Source organism: Ursus maritimus, unplaced genomic scaffold (assembly GCF_017311325.1).
Source record: "Ursus maritimus isolate PB19 unplaced genomic scaffold, ASM1731132v1 scaffold_7, whole genome shotgun sequence".
NCBI lineage: Eukaryota > Metazoa > Chordata > Mammalia > Carnivora > Ursidae > Ursus > Ursus maritimus.
Genome location: NW_024426885.1, coordinates 29,787,500 through 29,815,429, shown reverse-complemented (window position 1 = coordinate 29,815,429; position 27,930 = coordinate 29,787,500). Strand labels below are relative to the sequence as shown.

The 27,930-nt window shown below is 53.2% G+C and overlaps 1 protein-coding gene across 2 annotated transcripts in view; it reads right to left on the bottom strand.

Moving 5' to 3' along the window:
* Window positions 1-27,930, bottom strand: part of CRTAC1 (cartilage acidic protein 1) — a 157,758-nt gene that overhangs the window by 56,698 nt on the left and 73,130 nt on the right. For both annotated transcript variants that reach the window (XM_040624246.1, XM_040624245.1), the window contains exons 3-4: window positions 16,923-17,119; window positions 3,162-3,298 (exon numbers count right to left, since the gene is read on the bottom strand). In XM_040624246.1, the coding sequence (XP_040480180.1) occupies window positions 3,162-3,298; window positions 16,923-17,119 (334 nt within the window). The remainder of the gene's footprint in view (window positions 1-3,161; window positions 3,299-16,922; window positions 17,120-27,930) is intronic.

The following is a 27,930-nucleotide window of genomic DNA, read 5'->3' as shown; positions in this document are numbered from 1 at the left end:
TTTACAGCACAGCTTCGTGACTAGGGGAGAACTCTGGGAGGCGCCCGCCCGTCGCAGGAGCTCGGCATGTGTGTGTGGAATGATCGGATGAAAACTGAATGAATGGGGGCAAAGGGGCAAGTGCGCCACCCCTGTGCCCCATGCCTGACCCCACCAGCTGTTAGCAATCCCCTCAACAAATGGGCAATTAAGCCCCAATGAACTGAAAGGCACTCTGCTGGAAATCAGGATGTTTGTAAAATTCCATTATACCTAGTTCCTTTCTTCATTGTGTGGGGATGATACAAGTTGACAAACATAGATGTGTTTCAGTTGCAGAGGACTGCAGAAATTCGCCACGTGGCCTTGACTACAGTCACTCTGGGGCAGTGAGGTGGTTGCAGAGCTGAGCCCGGGAAGAGGCTCCCCAGGGCAGTGGGCTCACCCCTCAGCCTACATCAGAATCACCTGGAGCGCTTGCTTAACCCTAGATGCTGGGTCTCCTCCCCGGAGTTTCTGATTTGGGAGCCCTGGAGTGGGGCCCGAGTTTGCATCTCGAACAAATTCGCAGGCGAAGCTGACGCTGTGGTGCCAGGAACCACTCCTGGAGCCACCGGTCTAGGGACATTAGCCTGGCCCGGCCGGGCTCTGCCCCCACGTGGCTTTGTCCTTGGGCAGTTCCTCACCCCCTTCGGTTGCATCTCCTCCTGTGTTAAAGGGGAATCATATTCGCCCCGCTTCCTGGCAGGGTTGTTGAGAAGATGAAATGAGACAACACGTGAAAGGTCTCCGAAAGATAAAAATGCTATATAAACATGAGGCATAATCATTATCGATCAGGGAGCGCTTCTTGTAAGAGATCGGCTTTGAGCCGGATCCAGAAAGGTGGGTGAGTGATGAGGCGGCTGCAGACAAAGGGCAGGAAGGGCGCCAGGTTAGGGGCTGCGAGGGGTGAGGGCCGCTGGGGAGAGGATGGGAAGGGCACGTGGTAGGGTTGAGACCTTTACCTGTGAGACAGCTCTCAAACTGAGGCCGTGCCAGGGTCACCTGCAGGGCTAGTTCAAACCCAGATTTCTGCCCCCCTCCCCCACCCCGTGGGTTCAGACTCAGTAGGTCTGGAGGGTGGATTGGGCGTCGGGCCTGAGAATCTGCATTTCTGACAATGCTGGTGTTGCTGGTCTGGAGACTGAACTTTGGGAGCAGGTTGACTAAAAGGCGCCAGGTGGGGGCTGTGGGGCTGAGGAAGGAGTAGGGTGAATGCTGTAATAAACCTGCGGTTAGAAATTTGTGGCTGATGCCAGTTCACCCAGGGGTAGGGTAGCCGTGGGCTAGAAAGGTGTCTGATTCGTTCTCAAGCAGGTAGGGCTGAATTCCTGGCTTTGCCTGCCATTTAACTATGTGACCAAGGTCAAGTTGCTTAATTGCTGGAAGTCTTAGTTTCCATATCTGTAAAATGGGGATAATGACAGCACGTACCTCTTAAGCCTGTTGTGAAGACTCAGTGAGACAATGCATATAAACCGCTGAGCCCGGGGCTTGGCATGTTGCTAGTTCATTACGGTTAGCTGTCATTATCGTTAAGATTGCTTTTGTGTTTCCTACACCATATCTCTCAGTTTTCAGAGTGGCCGTGACCTTGCCCTACTCTTCCCCTCCACAGTTCTCAGGCCCCAGGGATTGCTGGGGTACCAGTGGCAGCTGGACACAGAAAGCAGCCCTGCTCCTGGTGGCAGCCCGACTGCAGGGTTTTTTTCTAGTTCCCTGAGGCTGGGGCTGAGCAAGCTGCTAAGTGCCTGCCTATGGTGCCTCGTGCCAAAGCTTTTTTTTTTTTTTTGCATTTCGCACAGTGCCTTTGTCCTGTGGTTAAACGCGTGGGCGTGCAGATGACCTTGTTGGGACAAAGAGTGCATCTCTTTGTGATTAACCTTCAGGCCCCGCCACCAGCTCAGAGATGATTCCCACCTTGGCCCAGTGTGGGAAACCTTGGTTCAGCAGGAGGGAGGCAGGAAGCAGGATCCTGGGAAGAGGCTCCCAGCAGTGGCCAGGCCTGGCACCCCCAGACCCTTCTCACTCTTTGGGGCCGCTCACAGAGCCACCGCCACCTCCTTCCCTCCCACCAGGCAGGAGTCCAGGTGGCAAAGATTCAGGTCAGGGCTAAATGTGGCTTCACAGCCCAGCTTGGCTTCTTTTCCCAGCACCAGCTTGTTAAGAAATAAATATTTATACCTGGCACCTGCCTTCTCCCAAGGCCTAGAGGCCCCTGCTGTGAAGATTCACGCTGAATCCCCAATCCCCTCAGTGACTTCTCAATCCTGAAATGAGCCGGGCCCCTTGCCCCTGCCCCCGGAATGGAAGGTAGGCAGCAGCTGGGTCCCTGATTTACTGATGACTGTCTCTAAAGCCAAGGAAGGGGCAGCAGGGTAGCAGGTGACAGGAGGGATAAATCACCTCCACGGCAAGCCTCTGGCTCTGGCTGGGGCTCCGGGGGCGCAAGCCAGGGCTGGGGCCACCCCACAGGGCAGGGGGCTGCAGCTGCTCCTGCCCCTCCCCCTTGGCCTTTCCTCCCTACCTGCTTTGGGTTGGCACCTGCGGTAGGGGGCGCTAGCAGGCACGAACGCCCTGACAGAGCTCCTGCTGAAGTCGAGTACTTGCACACTCAGGTCACCCTCCACTCACCCACTCACGAACCTCTTTGTCATGCCTTCATCGTTCCACAGGTATTTTCAGGAAGAGCCCTATGGCTCGATGCCTGGCACATAGTAAGCCCTTAATAAATATTGGTTGAATAAATGAATGAGCACAAGGTTTAGAGCTAGAAGAGTCTGATTCACGTCCTAGTCACACCGCCAATCTATTTTGGGTCCTCGGGCAAGTCACTGCCCCAAGCTGGGCCTTGGTGCCCTCCTCTGCCCAAAGGACAGGGTGATGACAGCCCTGACCAGTTTCCTCGCTTGTTGCTGTGAGAGCCTCAAGGGAGAACTGAAACTCACCTCGTGAGCCTTGTTAGTATTTAGCCCCTACTACATGCAAGGCACTGTGGGAGCTGCCACGATGGTGCGGCTTTGGGCTCTGCCCTGGACAGCCACACTCTGTCGGGACATGCCTGCCTGTTGGCTCCCCTCTGGGCTCTCACATCGCTGCCGTACCCCCCTCTTCTCCCCTGCATGCACCCCTGAACTCACCGTCCTGTCCACACAGGCCACAGAGCGCCCGGCAAAGAGGCTGGCCACACCGCGGGCCACGTTGACCTCATCACTGAGGATGTCTTCCCACCGGTTGTTGCGGAACTTGAACAACTTGTCCGTATACGTCGCCACCCCTGGGGAGAAGAGGAAGGGAGGCTGGTGGATGATGGGCCAGTGTGCAGGTATGTTTCGGGCACCTGTCACAGGTGGTCGGGGCCACAGGTGGATGGGTCACCTGCGGCAAGGGGAGCGCTCCCCACAGCCCTCACTCAAGAGGTGAGGCTCTGTCTGTCTGCGGGCGCTCAGGTATTTTCAGTTGAGGGAAGAGCCTGGCTTATGAAAATGGCCAGTGCAGCCTCAGGAGCCACAGAAGAAATGTTACTATTGCCGTGTGTCTGAGGTGACCCTCAACAGCTGGATTCGGCACCGTGCTCCTACGACATGCAGGAGATCTGGGGTTGCTAATATTTCAGCAAACTCAACCCAGAACCTCTCTTTCTCCAGGGCCTGCTTCCTATATTCTCTGCTGGAGCACAGGGCCTCATTCAGGTCTCAGAAGAAATGATCCTGGTTGGTGGGTGGGGCTGTAAGTCCAGATCCAGGAAGGGGCTGGAAGCGGAGCTCTGATGGACCTGTCGCCCACCCCCAGGGGAACCCGATGGCAGTAGGGTCAGCACCCAGGTGGGGTGAAGGGGGTGAACAGCCCAGGGAGGCCCTTGAGAGCAGGGGTCTCCACTCCTTTCAGAACTGGATGGAGACTGAGGACCGCCAGCTCCGGGGGTGGCGTGCATGGGCACCACGCAACACACCCCATGTAACCGTAGGGGGCTCTGCAGCCTCCCGGAGCGCGTTCACGGCTAAGCTTTATTTTGGGGAAGTTCAAGAACTTCTGGTGGCCAGAGTTAGAAGAGCCAAACCCTTCTAAGACCACTTACGCAGAGCTCTCCACTCCGCCATCACCGCTAGTTTATTTCTTGTTGCTGGGACCCCCAGAGCATTTGTGTTTTAGGAGGGCTTGGGTTCCACTCTTGAGGATGGCATAGGAGACACAGCAGAGGAACAGCTGTAGGAAGCTGGGAAGGTGAGCTGCGGGGCAAGTGGCCCTGGGGACAGACCCCTGCACTTGACTCTCTGGCTGGCCCAGGGCAGAGGCCATGACTTAGGGTGAAGGGAGCGGCATGGGGCAGTGGTTAAGACCTTGGGCTTGAGAGTAAACAAGCCCCAGTCCCGGTGTCTGTTCTACCCAGATTCTACTTCTAGGGGCTAGTTGCCGACTTTGGGCAAGTTGCTTGGCATCTCTGAGCTTCAGTTTTCCCCCTTGCAAGTGGGACGGCAGTAATAACTACATCCAGTTTATGGAAGGAATGTGTGAGATGACGTGCAGGACAGGCCCAGCACCGCACCCCCTCGGGGTGGTGGGTATAAGACAGAAGTGCTCGTTCCCGCGTTACAGATGGGGCACTCTTGAAGGTCCTTTAGGGGCCTCAGCTCCGCACTGCAGGCATCTGGTGAGAGGCAGTGTGGGGAATGGAGGGCTGAGAATCAGGACTGTGGGAGTGGGAGTGTGTGTGTTCGGAGAGGGCAGTTATAAAGGATCCCTCGGGTGGCTCTGCCCAGGAGGGGACAAAAGGCTTTGCTCTCTCCGTGGCCTCCTATGGAAACCTGCTAAGATCACAGGGACCCACGGGGGCTGCTGTGTGGTCTGTGGGGTCTGGAGTTGGCCTCAGAGATGCTCGCCAGACACCAGGCAGCCGGCAGTGGGGCAGAGCCGTCCTGCCCGGCCTGCCCCTCCCCGAGATTGCAGAGGCCTGTCCGGGGTAGGGAGAGGCCCTTCAGAGCAGAGCAGGACGCAGATCTGGGGTTTGTGCATGGAGGCTTGGGCTGAGGAGCGGCAGGTGGGGTGGGCACAGAGCTGCTGTGGCCTGCGAGGGAAGCCCACTGGGGCAACCGACGAGCCGGGTCTGGACAGAAGCACAGGTGCCGGCTCCCGTTAGCTCGGGGCCTTGCTGGCTCTTTATCTTCTCCAGCCTCGGTTTCCTCATCTGGGCATCAGCGTACCAACTATGCCTCCTCCCTCACATGGGGCTGTGGGAATTACAGGATAAAGAGCACTGAAGCGCCGGCCCAGGGTCGGAATTGCCCACGTGGCCCCGCACCACCCAGGTCTGCAGCACCGCATCACGATCCTTGGGGGCCAGACGTATTTAGAAATTTAGATTTTGTTCTTTCACATTTTAGGAAGGTAACATAGTGCACACACCGTTTATTACATAACACCCTCAGGAGGGATGGGGCAGCACCCTGTAATTAAACACATTAATATTTCTGCAGTAAAATATATGAATATTCACACTAAGTGGGATAAATAAAGCCTATAAGTAGCTCGCGTCAGCTCAGGACAGGTTTTGCTATCAATTAATTTTCCCACAAACTTAAAAAAAAAGCACCTGAGGCTTTCAGAGTGTTTGGGATTTGAGGACTGCAGAGAAGGGACTGTGGGCCTGGACGGCCATGCTCACGGCTGTTCCCGAAGCAGTGACAGCCTTGTCGTCACTTCCTAATGCTTGGGGGACCTCTGAAGATGGCCCTGCAGGCGTCTGGGTCTCCAGCCTCCACCAACAGCAAGCAACCCTTGCCCTCCTCTGTCAGACCAGGGCCCCTTTAGATGGTACCTCCAGCTAGTCTAGCCCCCCTGAAATACTGAGGCTAACTTCTAGCACCGCGCGGGCCAGGGTGAGAAAGCAGCTGCCCAAGAAGATATGAACAGACACTTTTCCAATGAAGACATACAAATGGCTAACAGACACATGAAAAAATGTTCAAAATCATTAGCCATCAAGGAAATTCAAATCAAAACCACACTGAGATACCACCTTACGCCAGTTAGAATGGCAAAAATAGACAAGGCAAGAAACAACAATTGTTGGAGAGGATGTGGAGAAAGGGGATCCCTCCTACATTGTTGGTGGGAATGCAAGTTGGTACAGCCACTCTGGAAAACAGTGTGGAGGTCCCTTAAAAAGTTAAAAATTGAGCTACCCTATGATCCAGCCATTGCACTACTGGGTATTTACCCCAAAGATACAGACGTAGTGAAGAGAAGGGCCATATGCACCCCAATGTTCATAGCAGCAATGTCCACAATAGCTAAATCGTGGAAGGAGCCGAGATGCCCTTCAACAGATGACTGGATTAAGAAGTTGTGGTCCATATATACAATGGAATATTACTCAGCTATCAGAAAGAACGAGTTCTCAACATTTGCTACAACATGGACAGCACTGGAGGAGATAATGCTAAGTGAAATAAGTCAAGCAGAGAAAGACAACTATCATATGATTTCTCTCATCTATGGAACATAAGAACTAGGATGATCGGTAGGGGAAGAAAGGGATAAAGAAAGGGGGGGTAATGAGAAGGGGGAATGAAACATGAGAGACTATGGACTATGAGAAACAAACTGAGGACCTCAGAGAGGAGGGGGGTAGGGGAATGGGATAGACCGGTGATGGGTAGTAAGGAGGGCACGTATTGCATGGTGCACTGGGTGTTATACACAACTAATGAATCATCGAGCTTTACATCGGAAACCGGGGATGTACTGTATGGTGACTAACATAATATAATAAAAAATCATTAAAATAAAAAAAAAAAAAAGAAAGCAGCTGCCCAGAGCTGGGGCCCCGCCGAGCTCGACGGGCACCTCCGCGTTCAGCAGGAGAAATTTCTTACGCTGAGGAGTTCCCGCCTCAGCGAGATGAGAGGAGCGCACGGGCCCAGGGTGACTCAGTCCCCCTGTTTGCCTCATCACCTCCAACTCCTCCTGTTCCCCCAAGAAAAACATTTCCCAGCACGTGCTTTATGGAACCCTGGTCTCTGTGAGCTGTCTGGAGGAAAGATTTCGTGATCATCTGAGTTCGGGAAAGACCACACCTTCCACCCCCCCTTGGAGATTCTCAATGGGCATTAGTTTATCAAAACTTTGACAAGTCCTGCAATAAAATACTTGCTTAATCTTATTTAATCCAGCCTGTCCCAAACACAGCTGGCCGTGGAAGCTTGCTCTGCAGCTCACCTATTAGCCCCCCTGTGGAACTAGCACCGTTCTTAGCCAATTGCCGTGTTAGGGTGCTGCTGTCGGGCCAGGCCCTGGGCTTTGTGGCCTGAGGGGTCAGGGCGCCATGTGCTGTTAGCCTCTCCCCCTGTTCCACCTCCTGGCTTCCAAGCTGACCAGGGACGCCCAGAAGAATAAACTAATAAAGGAAGAACGTGCAGTAGTGATGCAGAGCCTTGTAGATCGTAAATGGGAACGGCGAAATCAATGGCAGCCCCTCTGCAGGCGGAGGCCCGGAGGCCCGGGCGAGGAGAGGCGGGAGCCCGTGATTTAGGAAGAGCAAACGCTCTGGCAGCTGCAACCTGGGTAATTAGGTGTGTCAGGAAGACAGATAAACAGCGGGCAGTGTGGGTCGATGGTCCTGGCGGTCACCACCCAGCACTGGCCCCCGGCCCGTGTCGGCATGTAATCCTGCCTCCTGGCTCCTTGTAGCTGCATTCTGCCCTGGGGTCCCACACCGAGTCGGCGGGGCAGCTGCCCAGGAAGAAGAGAGGCTATTTGTTGCAGGAGAGAGGTGCTCTGCTGAGCCCCCTGGGGCAGACTCCAAGAGGACAGAGGCCTGGGAGAAACAGAAGGGGGTTCATGGGCAGGGCAGGGGGCCCTCAGGGCCACAGGCCCTATGAGAGGCATGTCTGGGGACTCCCATTCCCATCCTGACTTGGGCATCTTGGCATTAATGTAGACTTGAAGGTCTCAGAGGCCAGCAGAACTGCCAGTTGCTGCCAGGCGGCCAGGTGGCAAGGCCCAGGAGGTGAGGCTCAGGGGTCCACCATGCCCTGCAGGTGCCAGGTACAGCAGGGGGCACCGGGAAGGGGGAGTCTTGGTCGCTGACTCAGGGCGCTTACGGTCCGTTCAACAACAGGAGGGACAGGTAGAGGAGATGCCATGCGACCTCAGTGAAACTAACACTACTTAACATTTCTGCAATATTTCACACATATTCTCTCGTGTGCCAGGCATTTCACACACATTCATTCCTTAACCCTCGCCACAACCCCCGACCTGGGGACTATTTGCCTGTTCAATTTATAGCTGAAGGACCCGAGGCACAAGAGACAAGGGACCTGGCTAAGACCCCACAGCTAGCAGAGCTCTGAGGGGCAGGACAGGTGATACGTCCTGGAGAGGCCATGACGTCGGGAGGGAAGAGGCTACGGTGATGAGGGAGGGCTTCGTGATGGAGGAGGCACCTGAAGGTGGACGCGAAGGGTCGGAGAAACAACAGTGGCTCCTGTTTATAGAGCACTTAGTGTGGCCAGGCTCTGCATGAAGCTTCTCTTTTAATACCCACCATCTCGCCTAAACCCCACAGCTACCTTGAGAGGTGATGCAGCCCCATTTTACAGATGGAGAAATTGAGGGGGCAGAGAGGTTGGTCTCTCGCCCAGGGTCACAGAGCTGGTAGGTGGTGGAGACAGATTCAAAGCCCGTCCTTCTGAGTGCCACGCTCTGTGGCCTGGGCAGGCGGGGGGTGGGGTGGTGCTCCGGGCAGGCAGGGGGCATAGAAGAGAGGCAGAGGCTACATAGTTTGCCCAGAGAGGAGACTGTGTGGAGCTTGAGGGGAAGAACATGCAGGGCAGGACAGACCCACTAATTCCAGGACTGAGGGCAGAAGGGGCCCTCGGTGGTTTCTGATCTGGGGAAGACAGTGTCTCCAGAAGATTACCCTGGCAGTGGAGTGAGGGATGGGCTAGCAAGGGAGAAAAGGGGGTCCCTTCTGGGATGACAGTAGGAGTGGGAGGAAGCATGGGATTGAGAAGGCTGGTGCGGAAGGTCAGGGGGGATTGAGAGGGTATAATGGGTCAGAGTGGGACAGTGATGGAAGCAGGGACACTGGGCCCGCTGGGCGTGGGAGCAGAAGCTTGGCTTCACACCGTTTGCATCTGACAGGGTCACAAAGTGGCTGAGAAGCCATATCCAAGAGGTCACTGGCCACGAAGGATAGTAGCTTGCAGAGCAGTGAGTCTGGAGTGGGGGTGGAGGGAAAAAACGTGTCCCAGGAGCAGCCGCATTCAGGTGTAGGAGGAAGAAGGGGCAGATGTGGAAGAGTCATCAGACCAAAGGGGAAGGCTCTGCATCGAGGGCAGCAGTGTCAATCAGGCAAATGGCCCTCAACTCACCATCCCGTCATCCCCACACCAAGCTCTGCCTCCAGAGGGTAACTTGGAGCCACTGGAAGGGTGAGTTTGGGTCATAAAGGGCTCTTCCTAAGAATCATTGGCCTGGGTGCCTCTTTCCCCACCACCTTGGGGAGATGACCAAACTTGCAGTCTGATACAGGTGGCAAAGAGAAGAGTGGGCAAGTGTGTGTGGCAGGGAAGAGGGCTCTGCCTCCAAACTCCTTCATAAGGCAAAGAGATTACTGCCAAACAGCAGGGTTAAGGAGGGAGCCAGCAACATCCCTGGCTTAGGTTGACCTTGGGCAAGCCACAAACTTGTCATTTTCTTATTTGTAAAATGGGATCATGAGATGGTTACCTATTCATCAGGCTGTTGTGAGAATTAAATCCTATAATGTATGTGAAGTATTTAGAACAATATCTGGCACAAGATAAGTTCAATAAATAATAAAAACAGTATCATCATCCTCACCACCACCATCACCATCATCACGACCACCATCACTATCCTCCCCATCACGACCACCATCACCACCACCATCATACAGGGAATGACAAGGCATGACCCCGGCAGGTCCTCAATGAGCCACATCCCAGAAAGCAACTGTATAAACTGATACGGAGTTTAAAACGCTTTATAAGACTTAGTCAACGGAAAGCCAGCAAAGCAGCGATGGCCCCAGGGGAAGAAAGAACTGATTCAGGCAAAGGACATTTTAATAAAGAAGGAACCTAGGGGCGCCTGGGTGGCACAGCGGTTAAACGCCTGCCTTCGGCTCAGGGCGTGATCCCGGCATTATGGGATCGAGCCCCACATCAGGCTCCTCTGCTATGAGCCTGCTTCTTCCCCTCCCACTCCCCCTGCTTGTGTTCCCTCTCTCGCTGGCTGTCTCTCTCTCTGTCAAATAAATAAATAAAATCTTTAAAAAAAAAAAAAAAAAAGAAGGAACCTAGACTCCCCCTGACCCTGATATAATTTCTGACCCAAGTCTTCCTCCTTCCATCGCAGGGGGAAGGGGGAAGCCTCACCAACCCCCGCGAGGTGCTTCACTCACCTTAGCTCATTGAGCCATCTCCAGAGACGTGTCAGGAAGACAGGTTCGGCATCTTACAGAGAGAAACCGGGGCTCGAAGGGTTAGGTCACCTGCCTGAGTTGGCACAACTAGTGGCAAGCCGAGCTTTAAACTGTGGTCTGACTGCGAAGTGTCCCCCACCCCACGCTGTATTGAAGAGCTGGCATGGGGGCTGGTGGAGGGCAGCCTAGTCTCTGGCTCCTAAGGAAGTTTGTGCTGTGTGAGGACTGAGAAAATGGCCTTTGGAGCCCCATACGGTCTATGGTGCTGCGTTGACAACCTCGTCCATCCTCGTTTCTCATGGGCCCACAAGTGAAAGAGGCCCCGTGGGGATGGGGGAGGGCGTCTGAGCAGGTCGTGAGCTTGTCCTCCAAATGCGGTCAGGCTGGGGGAGCTGAAGATCGGAGCGTCGCATCTCAGGAAAGCATGGCTGGGACCGAGCAAGACCTGGAAGCCAGCTAGGAGAGAAGGTGGGGACTCAGCACCGTGTAGCTCGGGCTTCCGCAGACACAGGGAGTCAAGGACGTTCCATAAAAGTGCGGATTCTGGTCTGGTCGGTTTGGAGTCCGGCCTGAGATTCTGCATTTTGAAGTGCTTCTAGCTGTTGCCAATGCTGCTGGGCCACAGAGCACACTTGGAGGAGCAAGATGCAGAGGGTCTGGGTGTGGCTGGACCTGGCCTGGGCGAGGGGGCTGCTGGACCAGGGGTGCGCTCTCAAGAGCAGACAGCTCATCCGTCATGTGGGCAGAAGCTGGAAGGGCAACCTGCCCCCTACTGCCTTTCTTTTTGGTACAGGACTGACACTTCCTCTCTGACAGGGTACAGAAGCCCCTGCCGATGGCCCTAAGGATGACACAGAGCCCAGAAGGCCATCAGAGAAAAGAGTGATAAATCCGAGTTCATAAAAATAAAAATTTTCTGCATTGCAACACCCACGGTGAGCAAAGACAAAACACAAATGACAAAGAAGGGGCAACTATTTGCAACATGCGTTACAGACAGAGGGCTAATTTCCCTAATTTATAAAGAGGTGTTACAAATCAATAAGAAAAAGGCCAATAATCAATAGAAAAACCGGGCAAAAGCAATCAGACAAGAGATTCAAATATATAAAAATGTGCTCAGCCTCACTCGTTTTGAGAAAAATGCAAATTAAGACTACACTTAGATTCCAATTTTTTCCTGTCAGATCGGCAAATATTAAAAAACAACGATGGTGCGGTGTGTCGATGAGAGTGTTGGGAGACACTTGCATCAGAGCCGATGGGAATGTCGTAAGGACTGTCAGCGTGAAGGGCCATTTGGCAACGCCTATCAAATCCGTGCACGTGTGTTCTTCTGACCCAGCAGTTCCCTTCTACAGACGCCCCTGCAGATACACCTGCAATTGTGGACACCGGCCTGCTGGGCAAGCTGATTCCTTTGCTGGCAGTGCTGGTAGGAGCAGAAGATGGCAAGGCGTCTCACTGTTCGTTAACAGAGGAGCAGTTGGGGGAACAGCAGATCAACACCACGGAGTACTACACAGCCATCGGAGGAACGAGCCGGCGGTCCGCGTGCTGCTGTGACGTAACGTCCGAAATTGGTTGTTAATGAAACAAGCAAGGAGCAGCAGTGCGGGTGGAGTGTGCTACTGTTTGTGTAGAGAAGGAGGGGGTACATGTAGATCGAAGGGAGAGGCTTATCAGTGACTATTCTGTAGGAAGGAGTGAGCGAACGTCACGTAAGTGGTGGGGCTCGCAGGTCCTGCTGACCCATGCCACCATGACCCCGGGTCGCGTGGGCAGGAGAGCTCGGGCCACACAACGTGGTGGCTGCGGTGGCCAGCGCTGGACCCCTAGGGGCATGGGCTCTGAGGGGCAGCTGCAGGAGGTCCTGGGTTCTTGGATGTTGAGGGAGGTGCTGGAACCAGCCTCTTGTCCCCCTTTGTCCTACACGCTCTCCCACCTGGTTTTCACCAAGTAATGTGTTGCCGGAGCCACACTGGCTTGTAGGTTTTCGTGTCAGTTAAGCCATAAGCTGGTTTCGTTGGCCCAGGCCTTCTTGGGATTGTGGTTAATCTTCCTCTGTTTCCTCCCTCCCACCTATTTTCCAATTCTTAATCCTTGATCCAGGCCCTCCTGGTACCCTTTTCTGGGTGGTATCTTGTTTGCATGATGGTCCTTTTCTGTTTCTGCTCCTAGAGTCTCTCTCCCGTGCATCGGGAGGGAGGCCTGGCGCCTCTACCCAGGACACTTCTAAAGGCTCTGGCTTTCTTCACGCTGCAGGATTATAACAGCTACTGCTTGGAGAGCACTTACTAAGTCCTAGATACCATTATAAGTGCTTTTCATTCAGTGTCTCAGTACATTCAAATATATGTATTAAATGTTTATTAAGTGACATTAAGCAGTCTTAGAGATACAGCAGCAAACAAGACAAAGTTTCTATCCATACGGGGCTGAGTAGAAGAGCAGAGATGGACTACAAACAAATATATAACCTACTTTCACATAGTGCTGAGTGGTCCGAAGAGGAAGCAAATTAAGGCCACAAAGAGATAGGGGTATGGTTTTCAGGGTTTCAGGTAGGACCCCATCCGAGGATGAGCCTGAATGAAGGGAAGGAGTGAGCCCTGAGAACAGTGGTGGGAAAGGCATTTCAGGCCGAGGGAACGGCCAGTGTGCAGGCCTCAGGTGGGAACATAGTGAGCAAGAGGAAGAGTGTAGGCCACGAGATCAGAAAGGCAGCCGGGCTCACATCAAGGAGGGGTGTTGCAGGCCACGGTAGAGACTCTGGATATAGTCTGTGGAGCTGCTGGAGGGAGTTGAGCTTATGGAGTTGATAGGATTTGTCATGTTCTACAGACGAAGGCGCTGAGGCTGAGAGAGCTCCCCCAGTGAGTACGGTGCTGATCTCCAGCTTGTACAAACTAACTGCCAGCACGCCAGGGCCTCAGCTGTCTCCCAGGGACTCCAGTGCTGACATCCCAAAGGCTGGCCGAGGGAGAGGACAGGGCCATCCTGCCACAGGTCCCTCCAAGGCCCCAACACAGGCTGGCGGAAACCCCAGACACATGCCACGGGCAGGTGTGGGCTGGCAGGGCTCCTGGAGGGGATGTCAGGTTCCCCACGGCGGGCAGGGTGGCAGTGGCTGAGCGTCATGCCAGTTGGACCCAAGGAAGTGCTGACATGGCACAAATGTCCCAGCTTCACTGTCCCACTTCCCCTGCCCACTGTCGAAGAATCAATTGAATCACTCAAGTGAAAAATTAACTCAAACCCACAGACATCCCTCGAACCCACAGAAGGTCACCGGGAGGTGCATGTCTGGAACAGAGGCTTGTGGGCACTGTCACCCTCACCCCAGCACTTAGGGGCCCAGCTCCAGCCTCTCCCAGATGAACACTTGTGCCCAGAAACCCAGGAAGCCCAGGACCTTCTGGGGGGCCCTCCATGTTGCCTGCCTCCCTTTATTTTCCCTTCGTTGGCAAAACTTCTCTCGGGCCTAATGGCTCATGCTTCGTCTGTTCTTCCTGGATTTATTTATCAAGTTTTTTGTTTTTGTTTTTAAATTAAAAAAAAAATTTTTTTAAAGATTTCATTTATTTATTCGACAGAGACAGAGACAGCCAGCGAGAGAGGGAACACAAGCAGGGGGAGTGGGAGAGGAAGAAGCAGGCTCATAGCGGAGGAGCCTGATGTGGGGCTCGATCCCATAACACCGGGATCACGCACTGAGCCGAAGGCAGATGCTTAACTGCTGTGCCACCCAGGCGCCCCTATTTATCAAGTTTTGATTGTGCTCTCAGGGCGCTCAGAGTCTACCTGGGTTGTGGGCACCAGTGGAAGGACTTTGCCTTCAAGGAGCTTAGAGTCCATGAGAGTCAGGCACTTAGAGAAATACAAGGCTGCACTGGGGATACAGTGTAAACTTCAGGAGGGCAGGAATTTTGTTTCATTCACAGGGCATCAAATAGTGCCTGGCACACAGTAGGTGCTCAATAAATGTTCAGTGAATGAATACGTTCGTGAATGAGTGGAACTCTGGCCAGGCTAGGCTGAGCATGGAACTAACATGATGGGTAGCAGGGGGTGGGTAGCCTTTCAACTTTGACTGCACCTGAGAATCGCTTGGAAAGCTTTACAATCTGATAACTGGGTTCCGCCCCAGAGGTTTGGATTGGACCGGACTGGGGTGCCCCTTGGGAACTAGGAGTGATAAAAGCTCCCCAGGAGATTCTAACGTGCAGCTATGAGCTGAGCACCTCTGCTCTGGGCTTCACAATGGAACGCGCCAAGAGCGGGGGTGGGGCTTCTGCCTCAGAGCCACCTGCCCGGCTCCTCCCAGGTGCTCTGCGCTTGGTGAGTAGGGAGGAGAGTCTGCCCCCTTCCTCTGGCATCCTGCCCGCCAAGCCTATGTTCAACACCACCCCTCTTTGACGGTTCTCCCTTTTTCTGCTTCCCGGCCCTACTGCATCTCCCTGGGGACTCACCCCTTCCACAGCTGTCCCCTGCTGCTGCTCCCCTCCTGACCTTGATCAACTTAAAGAGTTGATCAGCCCATCAATTAATTGTGTCCTAATCCAATCTTGGCTTAGTTGGAGAAAGGGCAGTAAATCCAGCTGGGTAATCATGCCCTGATATTTGTGTAGGGATAATTACTATCTCTCAGGCCTCACTTGGTGGCAAGATGAGATGAAAACCCATAAAACACCACTCGGGGCTGTGGCTCATTGTTTCTTGGCTGCACAAGGCTGGCTGCCAGCCAGTCAGCCCCGCCTGCCCCTGCCCCTGGCACAGGCCCCAACCTCTTCCCCTCCCATTCATGCCACTGGCAGGGCTCGACATCGGGGCAGTCTAGGGGCTAGATCCTGGCCTCGCCTCAAAAACCAGTAGGGGCAACATTATGGGCCCAGGGAAAGCCAGTGTGTGCATGCTGGGGCTGGGGAAGGGGCTGGAAGGCGGTCCCCACAGCCAGGCAGTCCCCTGCCTCTGGGAGATCGGAAGGGACCAGGATGGACAATACACAGGTCTGAACCACAGGGTGTTGTCTCGACCAACCCAAGAGGATGTTGTCATCTGGGAGAGGCCAATGCATGTCGCACCTGGCCCCTCAGCGACATGAGGCTCTGCATGTTTCAGGACGACACCGCGGCCTGGGACTGCCCCGCAGATGTTACAGCTCCGTGGGAGTGGACTTCACGCTAGCGGGCTGAGCTCAGGCTTGAGAGAATGTGAGAGTCAAGGTCTGAGAACCACCTTGATCTTTAGCTCAATAACACAGCCCCCCAACTTGTGCAACCCTGAGCACCCACTATGAGCCAGGCTCTCCACTAGGCCCTGAGGACAAGGGATTGAGTAAGGTCATGGTGTATCTTTTTTTGTCTGTTTATTTGAGAGAGAGAGAGGGAGAGAAAGCATGAGTGGGGGGAGGGGTGGAGGGACAAGCAGACTCCTCGCTGAGCTGGGAGCCCGATGCAGGACTCGATCCCAGGACCCTGGGATCATGACCTGAGCAGAAGGCAGATGCTTCACTGACTGAGCCACCCAGGTGCACCCTGGCCATGGAGTATCTTAATTAAAGAGTGGATCTGGAGTCGGACCCCTGGGTTTGAGACCTGGGACTTACAAGTTGTGTGGCCTTGCACCAGTCATGTGACCTCTGTGCCTCAGTTTCCTCAACTATAAAGTGGGATGCCAGGACCTACCTAAGTGCGCTGCCGTGAGGCTCCCATGAGATGATTCGTGTGAAGGGCTTAGATCCAGACCTGGCCCACCGTCGGGGCTACTCAAGTTAGCTGCTACCGTTATCCTCACTGTACTTAGCCTTCTGGCGTCCATGTTGCTCAGTCACTCCTCGGCGGTCCCTGCCCCAGCAGCAGCGTTACAGCGGGAGAGCAGGTTAGCCACGCAGGATCTTGGGCCGCACCCAGACCCGCTGCGTCCGAATGTGCGTTTACGCAAGACCACCAGGTACGTCGGCGGAGACGCCCTAGGCTGGGAAACGCTCCATGAACTCAAGGTCTGTCTGCTTCCGTGTTTCCCCAGCATCTAGCGTCTCGGGTCTGGACTGGAGTAGGTGCTCAGCAGGAGTGTGTGGAGTGAATAAATGAGCTCAGCTAAAAGCTGTGGGGGGCCCTTGAAGGTTTCAAAGCATTTTGAAAGATCCCCCGGAAGCAGCATGGAGGGCGATTCCAGGGGGCCGTGCGTCCAGTGAGCAGGGCTGAGGGGCGGAGCCATGCTAGGAGCAGAGTGTGCGGGAGGAGAGGGGGCTGCTCAGATGGGGAGACGGCCGAAAGTCTGAGGGAGATGGGCGTCTCTGCTGGCACAGAGTGAGCTCCTGGAGGCAGCAGGGGCCTGTGCCTGGGGGAGCCCGTGACAGGGTAAACTGAGGAAGGCCCTCCCCCAGGCTGCTGCTGGGAGGCGGAGGGAGGGAAGCCGTAGGAGGCGCGAGGCCCCAGCCCCTTACCTGAGAAGGCGTTATTGGTGTTGAGGAAGTAGATCTCCTCGCGGCCGTCCCCGTCAATGTCGCAGGCTGTGACCCCAATAGCGTTCCCCTGCCGGTCCCGCAGCGCATAGTAGGGGGAGCTGCGCTCGTCCACTGCAATGTTCACCAGTCGTTTTTGGGTCCGGTCATACTTCAGAACCAGGTTGGGGCCGTTGTACCTGGAGGAGGAAGGGGGAGGGGCCGTTGAGGAGAAGCAGCTGGGCTCACCTGGTGTCCTGCCCAACGGTGGGGCTTAGAATCCTCCCAGACAGGTCAGCGTTGGGGCAATTCTGTCTTGGGGCATTCTGGGGAAACCCTCAGCAGCCTCGTCTCAGGGGTCCCTGGGGGTTTGGTGAGTATCCTTGAATCAGATACAGGCTCTCTCAAAGTAAGAGTCAACTGGGCCCACATGGGACACAATATGAGAAGCAGGCGGGCCCAGGGGGATGAGCAGTCAGTGAGCACCCCCTTACCACAGCCTTTGTGAAGATAACAACTACCCCCTACATCTACTTTGCCCATTTCAATGTCAAAGGCACTTTCTTATTTATGATCTCACTAATTTAAATCTAATACGCAAGTGAGGTAGGCGTGGGAGGCTATATTATGAACCCATTTTACAGATGAGGCAACGGATGAGCTTCATCGGGGAAACTGAGGCTCAGAGAGGCTGAGTGCCCTTCCCCAAAGTAACACAACTAGTTTGGTGTCAGGTGCTAGGACTTGGACCCAGGCAGGCTCTTTCTAGGCAAATGAGCCCTGGAGCAGCAGAGGCTTTGTTGCTGAGGTTTGGAATGACCTCCGTCTCCTGACAGAGTCCCAGCATTTAGACAGTAGTATAAAATGAGCATCTCCGATGGGAGATCGTGACCACATCTCAAGTCAGTAGGTGGACCTGCTGAATCCCCTTTTCTAAAGAGCTCAATACGAAAGATCGAAGTGCTCATCTGTCCTCATCTCTTCTGTCTCATTTTCCTACAGCCACACAGCCTCCTTGCTGTGCTGAAAGGCCAGGCATGTTCTTGCCTCAGGGACTTTGCACTTGCTGTCCCCCTGCCCAGGATGCATTTCCTCCAGATATGCACATGGCCGTCTCCCTCTGGCACCGAGTTCAGGCCCTGGCTCCATTGTTGCTTCTCAGCTAGGCCTTCCTGGCCGCATTCCTGAAACCTGCAAGCACCAGCCCCTCCCCTTGCTCCTTATCCCTCGTCCCTGCTCTCTTCCCTCAGAGCTTTTACCAGCAGCTGACAATTCTCTATCTTCTCGCTTAACTCTCTTCTCGGGCTGATCCCACTACAATATCTGCTCCATGAGTGCAGAACTTTTTGTCTGTTTTGTTCCCCAGGGTCTAGAACAGTGCCTGGCACACACCAGGCGCTCAGTAAATACTTGCTGAATGACTGACTGAATGAAACCTCAGTCTATGTCTGAGTCATAAAGGCTTGGGTGGCGCCCAGTTTCTTCCCATTGTCTTTCCATCTGGAGAAAGCGCCATGCCCAAGGTCACCCTCCGGCAGTATGGCCGTGAATGTCTGAAGGCCTCTTCCTGCCTCTAGGGAACACCAGCTTGCCAGGCTCTCCTAAGGAACCCAGCCAACGTCCATCCATTAGTCCTGGCCTCCTGCCTCTGTTTTAACCTAAGCGTGTCCATCCTGAGTGACGTTCTGCTGCAGGCCTCTGGCTGTCCTGGCCGAGAACACTTTGGGAGCGGGGATGGGGTGGGTGGAAAGACCTCTCCAAGGTCTTTGAGAGAAATCACTTCTCGCTTTCCTGAAACTGATACAACTTGGCCCTCTCCTTCGTCACTGAGATGCAGAGCCCGTGAAGTTTGGGGAATGCTGAGCAACTGGCCGGGCGCCTTCTGGCACCCACAGTGTGTGAAGGGGGGGAACAGAGCTCACTGGGAGCTGAGTCAGCACCTGGCGATGGAAGGATGCGCCTTGGACGCCTTGACGAACAGTGTCTGAGGGCTGCGAGTCGAGGGCACGGCGTGACCCATGGGACGTGTCTGGGCAGGAGAGACAGAACACTTGGGTTCCAGCACCGTCAGCAGCTAGCTCCAGCCCCCAGGGAAAGAAAATGCTGTGGGTGCTACGCACTAGTCCTCCCAGCCTCCGGGTCTTCTGGTTGCTATGATCTCTGCTGCTCTTCATAAGACAGCACGGTCCCCGAGCGCTGGGCTTGCCGAAAACACTATTAGACGCATTGTCTCACCTGCGCCCCACAGGAGGGTAGATGAGGCATTTTCTAAAGAAGGAAGCTGAGCGTTAGGGAGGCGGTGAGCTATGGAAGTTTACAGAGCTGGTACATGGCGGTGCTGGGCCTCTAACCGTCTCCAGGCTTTCAATCCCATGTTTTTTCCACACTACTCATGATGTCAACACTCCTAGTCTGCGGATTTCTTTTTCTGGGGGCCTTCTCCAAAGTAGTGACCATGAGAATGCCCAAGAACTTCATGTCAAAGGGGAGATCACAGCCCTACTTCACCACAGCACTCTACAAGGCATGTTCTCATCCTCGATTTCATTTACTTCTCGCACGTCTTGACTTTTCCCCAGATTGGTATTGTAACCTTAGGCTGGTCAGTTCCCCTTGCTCGGTTCTGGGTTTCTCTTCTGCAAAATGAGAGTTGGACTAACTCAGAGGGTCACAGACTGTGTCGACAAATGTGGCCACGGGGAGGTAGGGGCATGGCTCTGCACGTAGCAGAAGCCGGGCTTTTGCCCGGAATCTGGGGTGGCAGGTGTGCATACAAGGCTCCCGCTCCCACGGTGGTGGTCCTGGGGGAGCAGATGGCCTTGGATCATCTCTTCTTTGAAGAACCTGGAGGTGCCAGTTCCAGGGCACTCCCTCGGGGGCAGTGGGGCGGGCTTGCTCGGCCGGCTCAAGTTCCTCCACCTGCTAGAGTGAGCACATGCCAGAGGGTCCTGCCGAAACCTACCTGGGGCCTGGGATGAATCTCAACACTCTGGCCGCTTCTCTCCCGTCGCCACCCTGAGGGACACTAAGTCAAACCAACAGCCCCTAGGCAGGCTTCTGAACAGGCCACGAGGCAAGGCCGGAGGTAAATGTGCAGAGGTGCCGCTCCTCCCTCCACCCACGTGCCCTCTACCGGGTGTGCTGGACTGACATCTGAGCCTCTTACAATCCTCCCCCGGGACAACCAGCTTACCCCCGCCCCGCTTCTCCAGGGAGCAGATGCTCCCATCGGGTTCCTCACCACGCCCCCGAATAGGCTCTGCCTTTTCCAGCTTCTGTGACTGCGCTCAGCCCCAGCCGCCCCCTTCCAGGGGAATGGTCTCCCCACACTCCACCCTCTCACGAAGCCTGCCCCCACCGACTACCTTTCGGCTGGATGCGATCTCTTCTCTGGATACCCCTGCTCTGCACCTCGCTCATTCCTGCGAGGGCAGGGTTGTTCGTGTCCCAACATCACTCCCCTTCATTCAAACATGTGCTTCTTGAGCCCAGGAAGCATGTGGATGCCTCTCTGCACTTGCTGCGCCTAGATCAACGCTGGGCATAGAGATGGTGCTCAGCGAATGTCTGTCCAGGTGCGGAAGAGGCAGTGAGGGGACGGGCAGATAAAAATAACCGAGGGCAGCGAACAGAGCAGTAGCACTGGCCGCGCCCCCTTCTGTGCACGCTACCCTCACCGTCTCATGGCATCCTCACGGCAGCCCAGGATTTCGCAGATGTGGGCACTGAGGTACAGAGGTTAGCCACACTCACTAACCTGCCCGCAGTCCCTCTGGGTGGCAGTCCCCATGCCGACAAGCCTGGGGGGGCTGGACCTGAGGGGTGTGAGGTTTCACGTTTCCTCTCTCTGACACCTGCCAGAGATTGTTGGTTTCTTCCAGAAATTCAAGAGGCTCTGAGGCTCAGTTAAAGGGGGTTAGGGAGTGGGACAGTGTCCCATGCTCTTGAAAAGTAGCCGTGACTTCCTAGCATCAAAGCTGGGCCGAAGTGATTGGACGGGTGGTAACTGGAAAACGTGCCTAGAGACACTGGCAGGGCATAGCCCCTGCTGTGGCAGTGCCGTCCAACTCTGGTGCCCATCCCCTGGGTCAGGACTGCTGTGGACAGAGAGGGGCCTTGGGGCGGGGCCCAGGAGCACAGGTGGGCACAGGGGCCTGGCCCCGCCCCTTCCTGGCTGTGACCTTGAGCTTGTCACTGGGTGCCTCACCTCTAACTCAGGGCTGCCACATACCTCATAGCCTGGCTGTAAGGCTGAGACAGTGTGTGTGATAACACTTGGTAAACCGTGAATGTTATACAATTCTAAGTTCTCATCATTATGAAAAGTAACACAAAAGCCGAGGCCCAATCTCTCACTCGCCAGTGATCATTTTGAGAGTTTCCAAACACGCTCTAGTATTTCTCATCCGAAATATCCCACCCCTCCCCTCTCATCCTCTATGGTTATGTTTCTTTCTTTAAACCCCTTCATAAGCAAACTTCTTGAGGACCTGTCTTCGCAGGCTGTCTCCACTCTCTCACCGTCCATTCACCGCACCTTGATCCACTTTCCCCCAACTCCGGCTGAGCCACCCTCATTACTGTCACTGGGGGCTTTCAGGAGGCCACGTCCAGGGACAAGCTTTCCGCCCTCATCTCCCTCGGTCTCCAGCTGCCTCTGGCACACTGGCCAGCTCTCTGGGCCTGCACCGCACCGTTCAGTCCCCTTGGCTTTGAGCATGCCTTCTGCCCTCTGGTGCCCTTCTCTCTGGTTCCCTCGCCTTTTCCTCTTTGTAAGTTCTTCCTCCTTGCTCTGCCCTCTTCATGGTGGAGTCTCCAGGCCTATTCCTGGGTCCCATTCTCCTCTCTCCGCCCCCTTCCACTGGGGGATAATATCCATTCCTATGACCAACAACTCCCAAGTTTCTATCCCCAACCCAAATCCCCAGTCCCAGCACAGACTCATGTATCTGTCTGCCTGCCTGATGTCTCTGCTTGCATGCTGATGGAATGTGTCCAAAATGGAACTAGGATTGCTCAGCCCCCCTCCTCCCTGCAACGGGCACCCAGGTACTAAAGCCTGAAACCTAGAGCCAGCCTTGGTTCTCCCTCCCCCTCGTCTTCACATCTCATTCATCAGCCAATCCTGTCATTTCTACCTCCTAAACTATTTCAAAGGCTTTCTCTTCTTTCCTTCCCTACTGTCACCATCTCTGGAGAGTCTCTTTCCATTGTTTCCTCACTGGCGCCCAAAATCTAATCCCCCCCACACTGTAGCCAGAGTCGTCTTTTAAACACATAAACCAGATCCGCCACTCTCCTGCCTAAAACCTACGGGTGGCTTCCTCTCCTGTCGGAATGACCCCTTACCGTGCCTGGCCTGGGAGCCTGGCTTGGTCTGCTGCCACCTCGCTGATCTCCTCCAAGCACACTGGTCTCCTCTCAGCTCCCAGCATTCCAGCAGGTGCGGCCCCCACCCCATGCCCTCTCATACGGCTGCTCCCTCTGCCGAGGACACTCTCCCTGCACTTCCCACCTGCTTTGTCCCAGGCTGGCTCCTACTCATCCTGTAGGTCCCGCCTCGAAAGGCATCGCAGAGAGATATCCCCTGGTCGGTATTCCAATCACTGCATCTGCTGTCCCACTCTTGTTCGGGTCCCTATTTATCGCCACTTCTCCCAGTAAACATAAGCTCCACGAGGGCAGAGACTGCATCTGCTTCGTTCACGTCTGTCTCCCCGTCACCGTCACCGAGTACATGGTGAGCACTCACTAAATACTTGCAGAGTGAGCGAAAGAGAAGGAGCCTGTGGGAGATGCAGGGTCATCGGGGTGGCTGAGCAAAAAATCGACTTTGATCTTCTACCTTCATTAGTTCCCAAAAGATAGGTACAGACAAAGTCATGACAAGGTGGAGGCCGAGGGCTGGTGCCCTGGGTAAGGATCAGAGAGAACAACAAAGGGTTCCAGATAGATACAGGGCATCTACCTTTTTTTCTGCTGCGAATCATTGACCCATGTGAAAAAAAAGGTCCCTTAGGCAGTTACATAAAGGGAAGCCGGGTAAAAGGACATAATAATTATTGGGTACCTATTGAATATTAGAGATTGTGCTAAGTAACTTACGTATGATATCTCATCATATGTAAATGGAAATCTTAAAAATTTGAACTGTATATAAAATACGCTATATCTATTTTGAAAATTAAGAATAGGAAACTTTTTTTTTCACTCAAAAAGAAAATGAATGGAAAGTAGACAGCTATTTAACATTACAGTCAGGGGAGAGAGGCAGGGCAGAAAGAAGGGACAGGTGTACGTACACTCAAAGAAAGAAGATAGAGACACAAAGGAACGCACACCAATGAAAACTGAGGGACAGTGAACCCCTGAGCACAGAGAGAAAAACCACACACATAAACACAGATAAAGAGAATGACCCAGATAGAGACAGACACATGTGGCAAAGGGGATATGCACACATACAGAGACAAATAGAGAGACTCTCGGAAGGACACAAAGTCATGGAAATATCAACAGGACTCTGAGATATCATCACAGAGAAACAACCCATCTTGTGGCCATCTTGGGCATTTCCTCTAAAGAATTTTAAAGGCGTGTGGCATTTTCACAACTATGGGCATAAGGGACTGTATTATTCTTGTTCAATACCCTTATTTTATAATGAAAAAGTGACTTTCAGAGAAAAGTGACTTTCTGAAAGTCAAACAGTTAATCGTTAGACAAAATAAACTGAAAGACATACTTGTTCCTTAATCTAAAGCAGGGATCAGCAAAACTATGGCCTTGGGGCCAAATATGGCCTGCTATCTATTTTTGTAAATAAAGTTTTATTGAGACACAGACATGTTCATTCATTTATGTATTATCTATGGCTGCTTTTCCTACACAACAGACTGTATGGCTCCAAAGTTGATAATATTTACCATTTGGCTTTTTGCAGAAAAAGATTTCTGAGGACTGAAAGCATTGTTAGCCTCAGGGCACCTGGGTGGCAGTTGGTTACGTGTCTCACTCTCAGTTTTGGCTCAGGTTGTGCTCTCAGGGTCGTGATCTCAGGGTTATGAGATTGAGCCCCGCGACAAGCTTGCGCTCAGTGTGGAGTCCGCTTGGGACTGTCTCTCCCTCTGCCCCTCACCCCTTGTGCTCTCGCGGACACTCTCTAGTGAAGGGTTGTCAGCCTCATATTATGGACGTATCACACGTTCTAAGTGAGCGTTGTCAGAACACAAAACTAGAATAAACTTTAGTAAAAATTAATTTGGAGTCCGTACTTGGAAATATACAGTTTTCTGAAACAAGTACTTCAGCGTGAGCATGGGTGGGATGTAAGGAAGATGTTAGGGCTTAGGATGGAGGCCGTGAGGCAAAATAACGTGTGGAGAAAAAAGAGACTGAGAAGAGTTGCCTAAGATGAGAACAGAGTCCCACGTATGGGGGTTTATCTAAGGCTAAGATATGAGCAAATGCATGTGCCCTTAAAGTGAGTGAAGGGGTTAAATGGGGTGTGGTAGATGGCTTTCAAAGATGGCTGCCATCGTTTTCTTTCTTCTCTGTATGCACATGTTACTCCACCTGCCGAGAGGTGGAATCTCTTCTGCCTTGAATCTGGGCTGGCTTTGTGACTTGCCTCAGTTGTAGAATTTGACGAAGCGGAGGTGATGTCGAGCCAGTTCAGGGCCTAGCCTTTAAGAGGCCTGCCAGCTTTCCCTTTGTCTCTGGGGGAAGCCGGTCACCATGTAAGCAATTTGACTACCTGAGACAACCCTGCTTTGAGAAAGCCCAGTCTGGCCCCAGGGCGAGACTGTGTGGAAGATCACGTAGGCACCAGATACGTGCATGAGGACCTCGTGGGCTGTCCATCCAGCCCAGGCCAGCTCAGTCTACAGTTGAATGCAGCCAAGCGAGTGACACCAGTTGATGTCCTGTGGAGCAGAAGAATGACCCAGCTGAGCCCTGCCCAAATTCCTGACCCACAGAACTGTGAGAAATCATAAATTGTTTTTCAGCTACTGAATCTTTGGAAAAGGAAGCAGATAATGATGACTTATCATTTCAGACCTAAGGGGGAAGAGGAACTTATCCCTGGCAAGTAGGAAAGAGTATTATGAATCAGTGTAATTCTCTAGTTCAGCCATTTCAGTTCACAGCAGGCAGGTCTCCCCGGGCTTTCCTTGGGGTCCTACCTGGATCTCAGAATAGCTAATGGTCTATGCAGAGCTGAGGGTGGAAGGGTACTAAAAATACAAGGATGCCAGACACCCCTGTTTTTCTACCCCTTCTTCTCATTCTTCTTTCCTTTGTAGACAAATCTAACCATTTCCCATTTTGAGTGGGAACTTTGAATATAGATCATTTCTTTGGAAACATGTGTAATGCTTTTTTTCCCCCTTTTTACATATTTGCTTGTTTGAAAGCCACTGAGGTGAAATAGGACCAAAAAACATATGGGAAGGCATTTAAACAGGAGATTCACAGATTGTATCCTGGAAGAGGCTATATCCAGAGGCCAGATATTAGTTTAAAGGAATGGAGACTTCGGTAGTGGGAGGAATCTAGGCACGATGAGAAACCTGGGGTAGAAGATCTTATAGGGAGTAGGTTGGGTACATCTGGAAAGGGCATCCCAGAAAACAAACAAGCAAGCAAACAAACAGGTAGATTTGATCCTGAGTTAGGAGCTAACCAGGGTGGAGAAGACCCCATAAGTAAGTGCAAAGAAGAAGGTGACTCAAGGTGGAGGACAAACCCCTTTTGTTCTAACGGGTGGGTGGTTTTTCAAGAAAGGGATGTTTGGCACCAAAAGGTCAGAATAACCCGTAGTGACGAGTGTCTGTGTTGTATAAAAACTCCACGCAGACTGATTGATTTATGCCTTGTTCTAAAAAAGATCTGTTCTCAGCGTGTGCTTTATATGCCCTTGGAATTTCTTATATTTTGGTGAGCGTGGAAGCACCCAGAAGGCAGAGACTACCATTTGCAGCTCTATCCCCCACTAAACCTAGGACAATGTCAGGAAAAGACAGGCGCGCAGTCATTTTTGTTGTTGTTGGTGGTGGTGGTCGTGATGACGCTGATGCTGACGATGACGCTGACGATGATGCTGACGCTGACCATGACGATGACGCTGATGATGATGCTGACGCTGACCATGACGATAATGCTGACGCTGACGCTGACGATGATGCTGACGCTGACCATGACGATGATGCTGACGCTGACGCTGACGATGATGCTGACGATGACGATGACGATGATGCTGACGCTGACGCTGACGATGATGCTGACGCTGACGCTGACGATGACGCTGACGATGACGCTGACGCTGACGCTGACGATGACGCTGACGCTGACGCTGACCATGACGATGATGCTGATAGTGAAATGACTCTATTCCTCACTGCATGTTTATCTCAAGAAAAGAGGAAGACAGGGAGGCAGGAATCCCATACACGATTAAAGGAGGGACTCAGGTGACAGAGGGGGCTGTGTTACTCAGGGTTCTTTGGTTGCACGTGGCAAACGCCCCACCTGCACCAGCTGAGGAATTTATTGGCTCAGATGTCCAAACTGCAGACAGAAAGGGTACAGCCGGGCCTCAGGGTGGCTGGAACCAGGGTTCTGGCCAGAAGTTTCCTAGACTTCATTTCTCCTCTCTTCTTCCTCTTTCCTCTGTTGGCCTCCTCTCACACTGTCCTCCTCCACAAGGCTTGACCTGTGGCAACACTCTCAGCCTCGTCCCTCAGCTGAGGCACTGAGGGCAGATGCTTTCTTCCCTCAGTTCCAGTGTGAGAGGCCCTGGGACAGGGCTCTCATTAGCCCAGGTTGAGTCATGTGCCCATCTCCAGGAGCGGGGAGTCTGTGGTTGACAGCCTTCAACTAGTATCAGAGCTAGTGAGAGCAGCATCTCAGGACCTACATATTTTTAGGGAGAAGTGCCAGGAACGATGAGGGATGTGTCTCCAGATAGACAGTCACTCATCTGGGTCTGTACATTCCGGAGACAGACTTGCCAGGACCTACTGATGGAAGGCAACGATTCCCTGGCACCATCGAGTCCCTGTGTCCTCTAAATAGATCCCAAGGTCTCCCCACTCCCCTCCAGAAGCCCCAGAAAGAGGTAAACACAGAAAGTGGGGCAACTGTCTCACTATGTTCTGGAAATGGGTCCGAGTCTTGGCCTCCTGCCTGCTCCTCCATTGCTGGCCTCAGGGAGGCGAGAGGGCGCAGAGGGTCGGCAGGGAGGAGCCTGGTGTGGGGAGTGGGGGGACACAAGGTGAGCTCTGGGCCAACTCTGTGCTCAACTTTCTGTGGGTTCAGGCAAATCACTTAACTGCTTGGTCCCCCAAAACTTTAAATGTCAAGTCAAACTTTCTTCCCTCATGCTATATCTACCTAGAAGCTTTTAGATAAAAAGATGTTAGTCTTTGTCTCTCTTTTGGTTAAGGAGGTGGGCCAATTTAGAGGCAGAATAGCAAGGCAAGTAGCCTATGGATGCCTCACTCTTCTTTAAGAGTGAAAAAGATAAGCCAGTCATTCTCCAATGACTTGCATTCCACCCTTCTGGGATCCTGTTTCCGGGCTGGGCACACTGCATGGCCCACAGTGGAATTCTTGGCTCAGAGAGCCTCCAGCCTAATATGGCAAATAAGGAAGGGCCCCCATCCCAGGCTTTCAGGAGGAGGGAGAGGTCGCTTCTTCTGGGGTAAAGCCTTTATAGAGAAGGTATATTTGATCTAGAACCTGAAGGAAGTACAGGATTTTCAAAGAAGAAATATGAGTTAGGCATTTACAAAATAAATAGTGTGAGTTATGAAGCAGAAACATACGCTTAGGGAATAGAGGGTAGACTAACTAGATGACACAGAGATGTGTGTTGGACAATTGGGGAAAAGACTGGAAGGCAAATTGGAAAGTTCATGGCAGCTAAGATCGCAGAAGATGTGGCACATAACCTAAGACTTCAGATTTTATCTGGTGGGAAATGGGGAGCTGCTGGAGGATTCTGGGC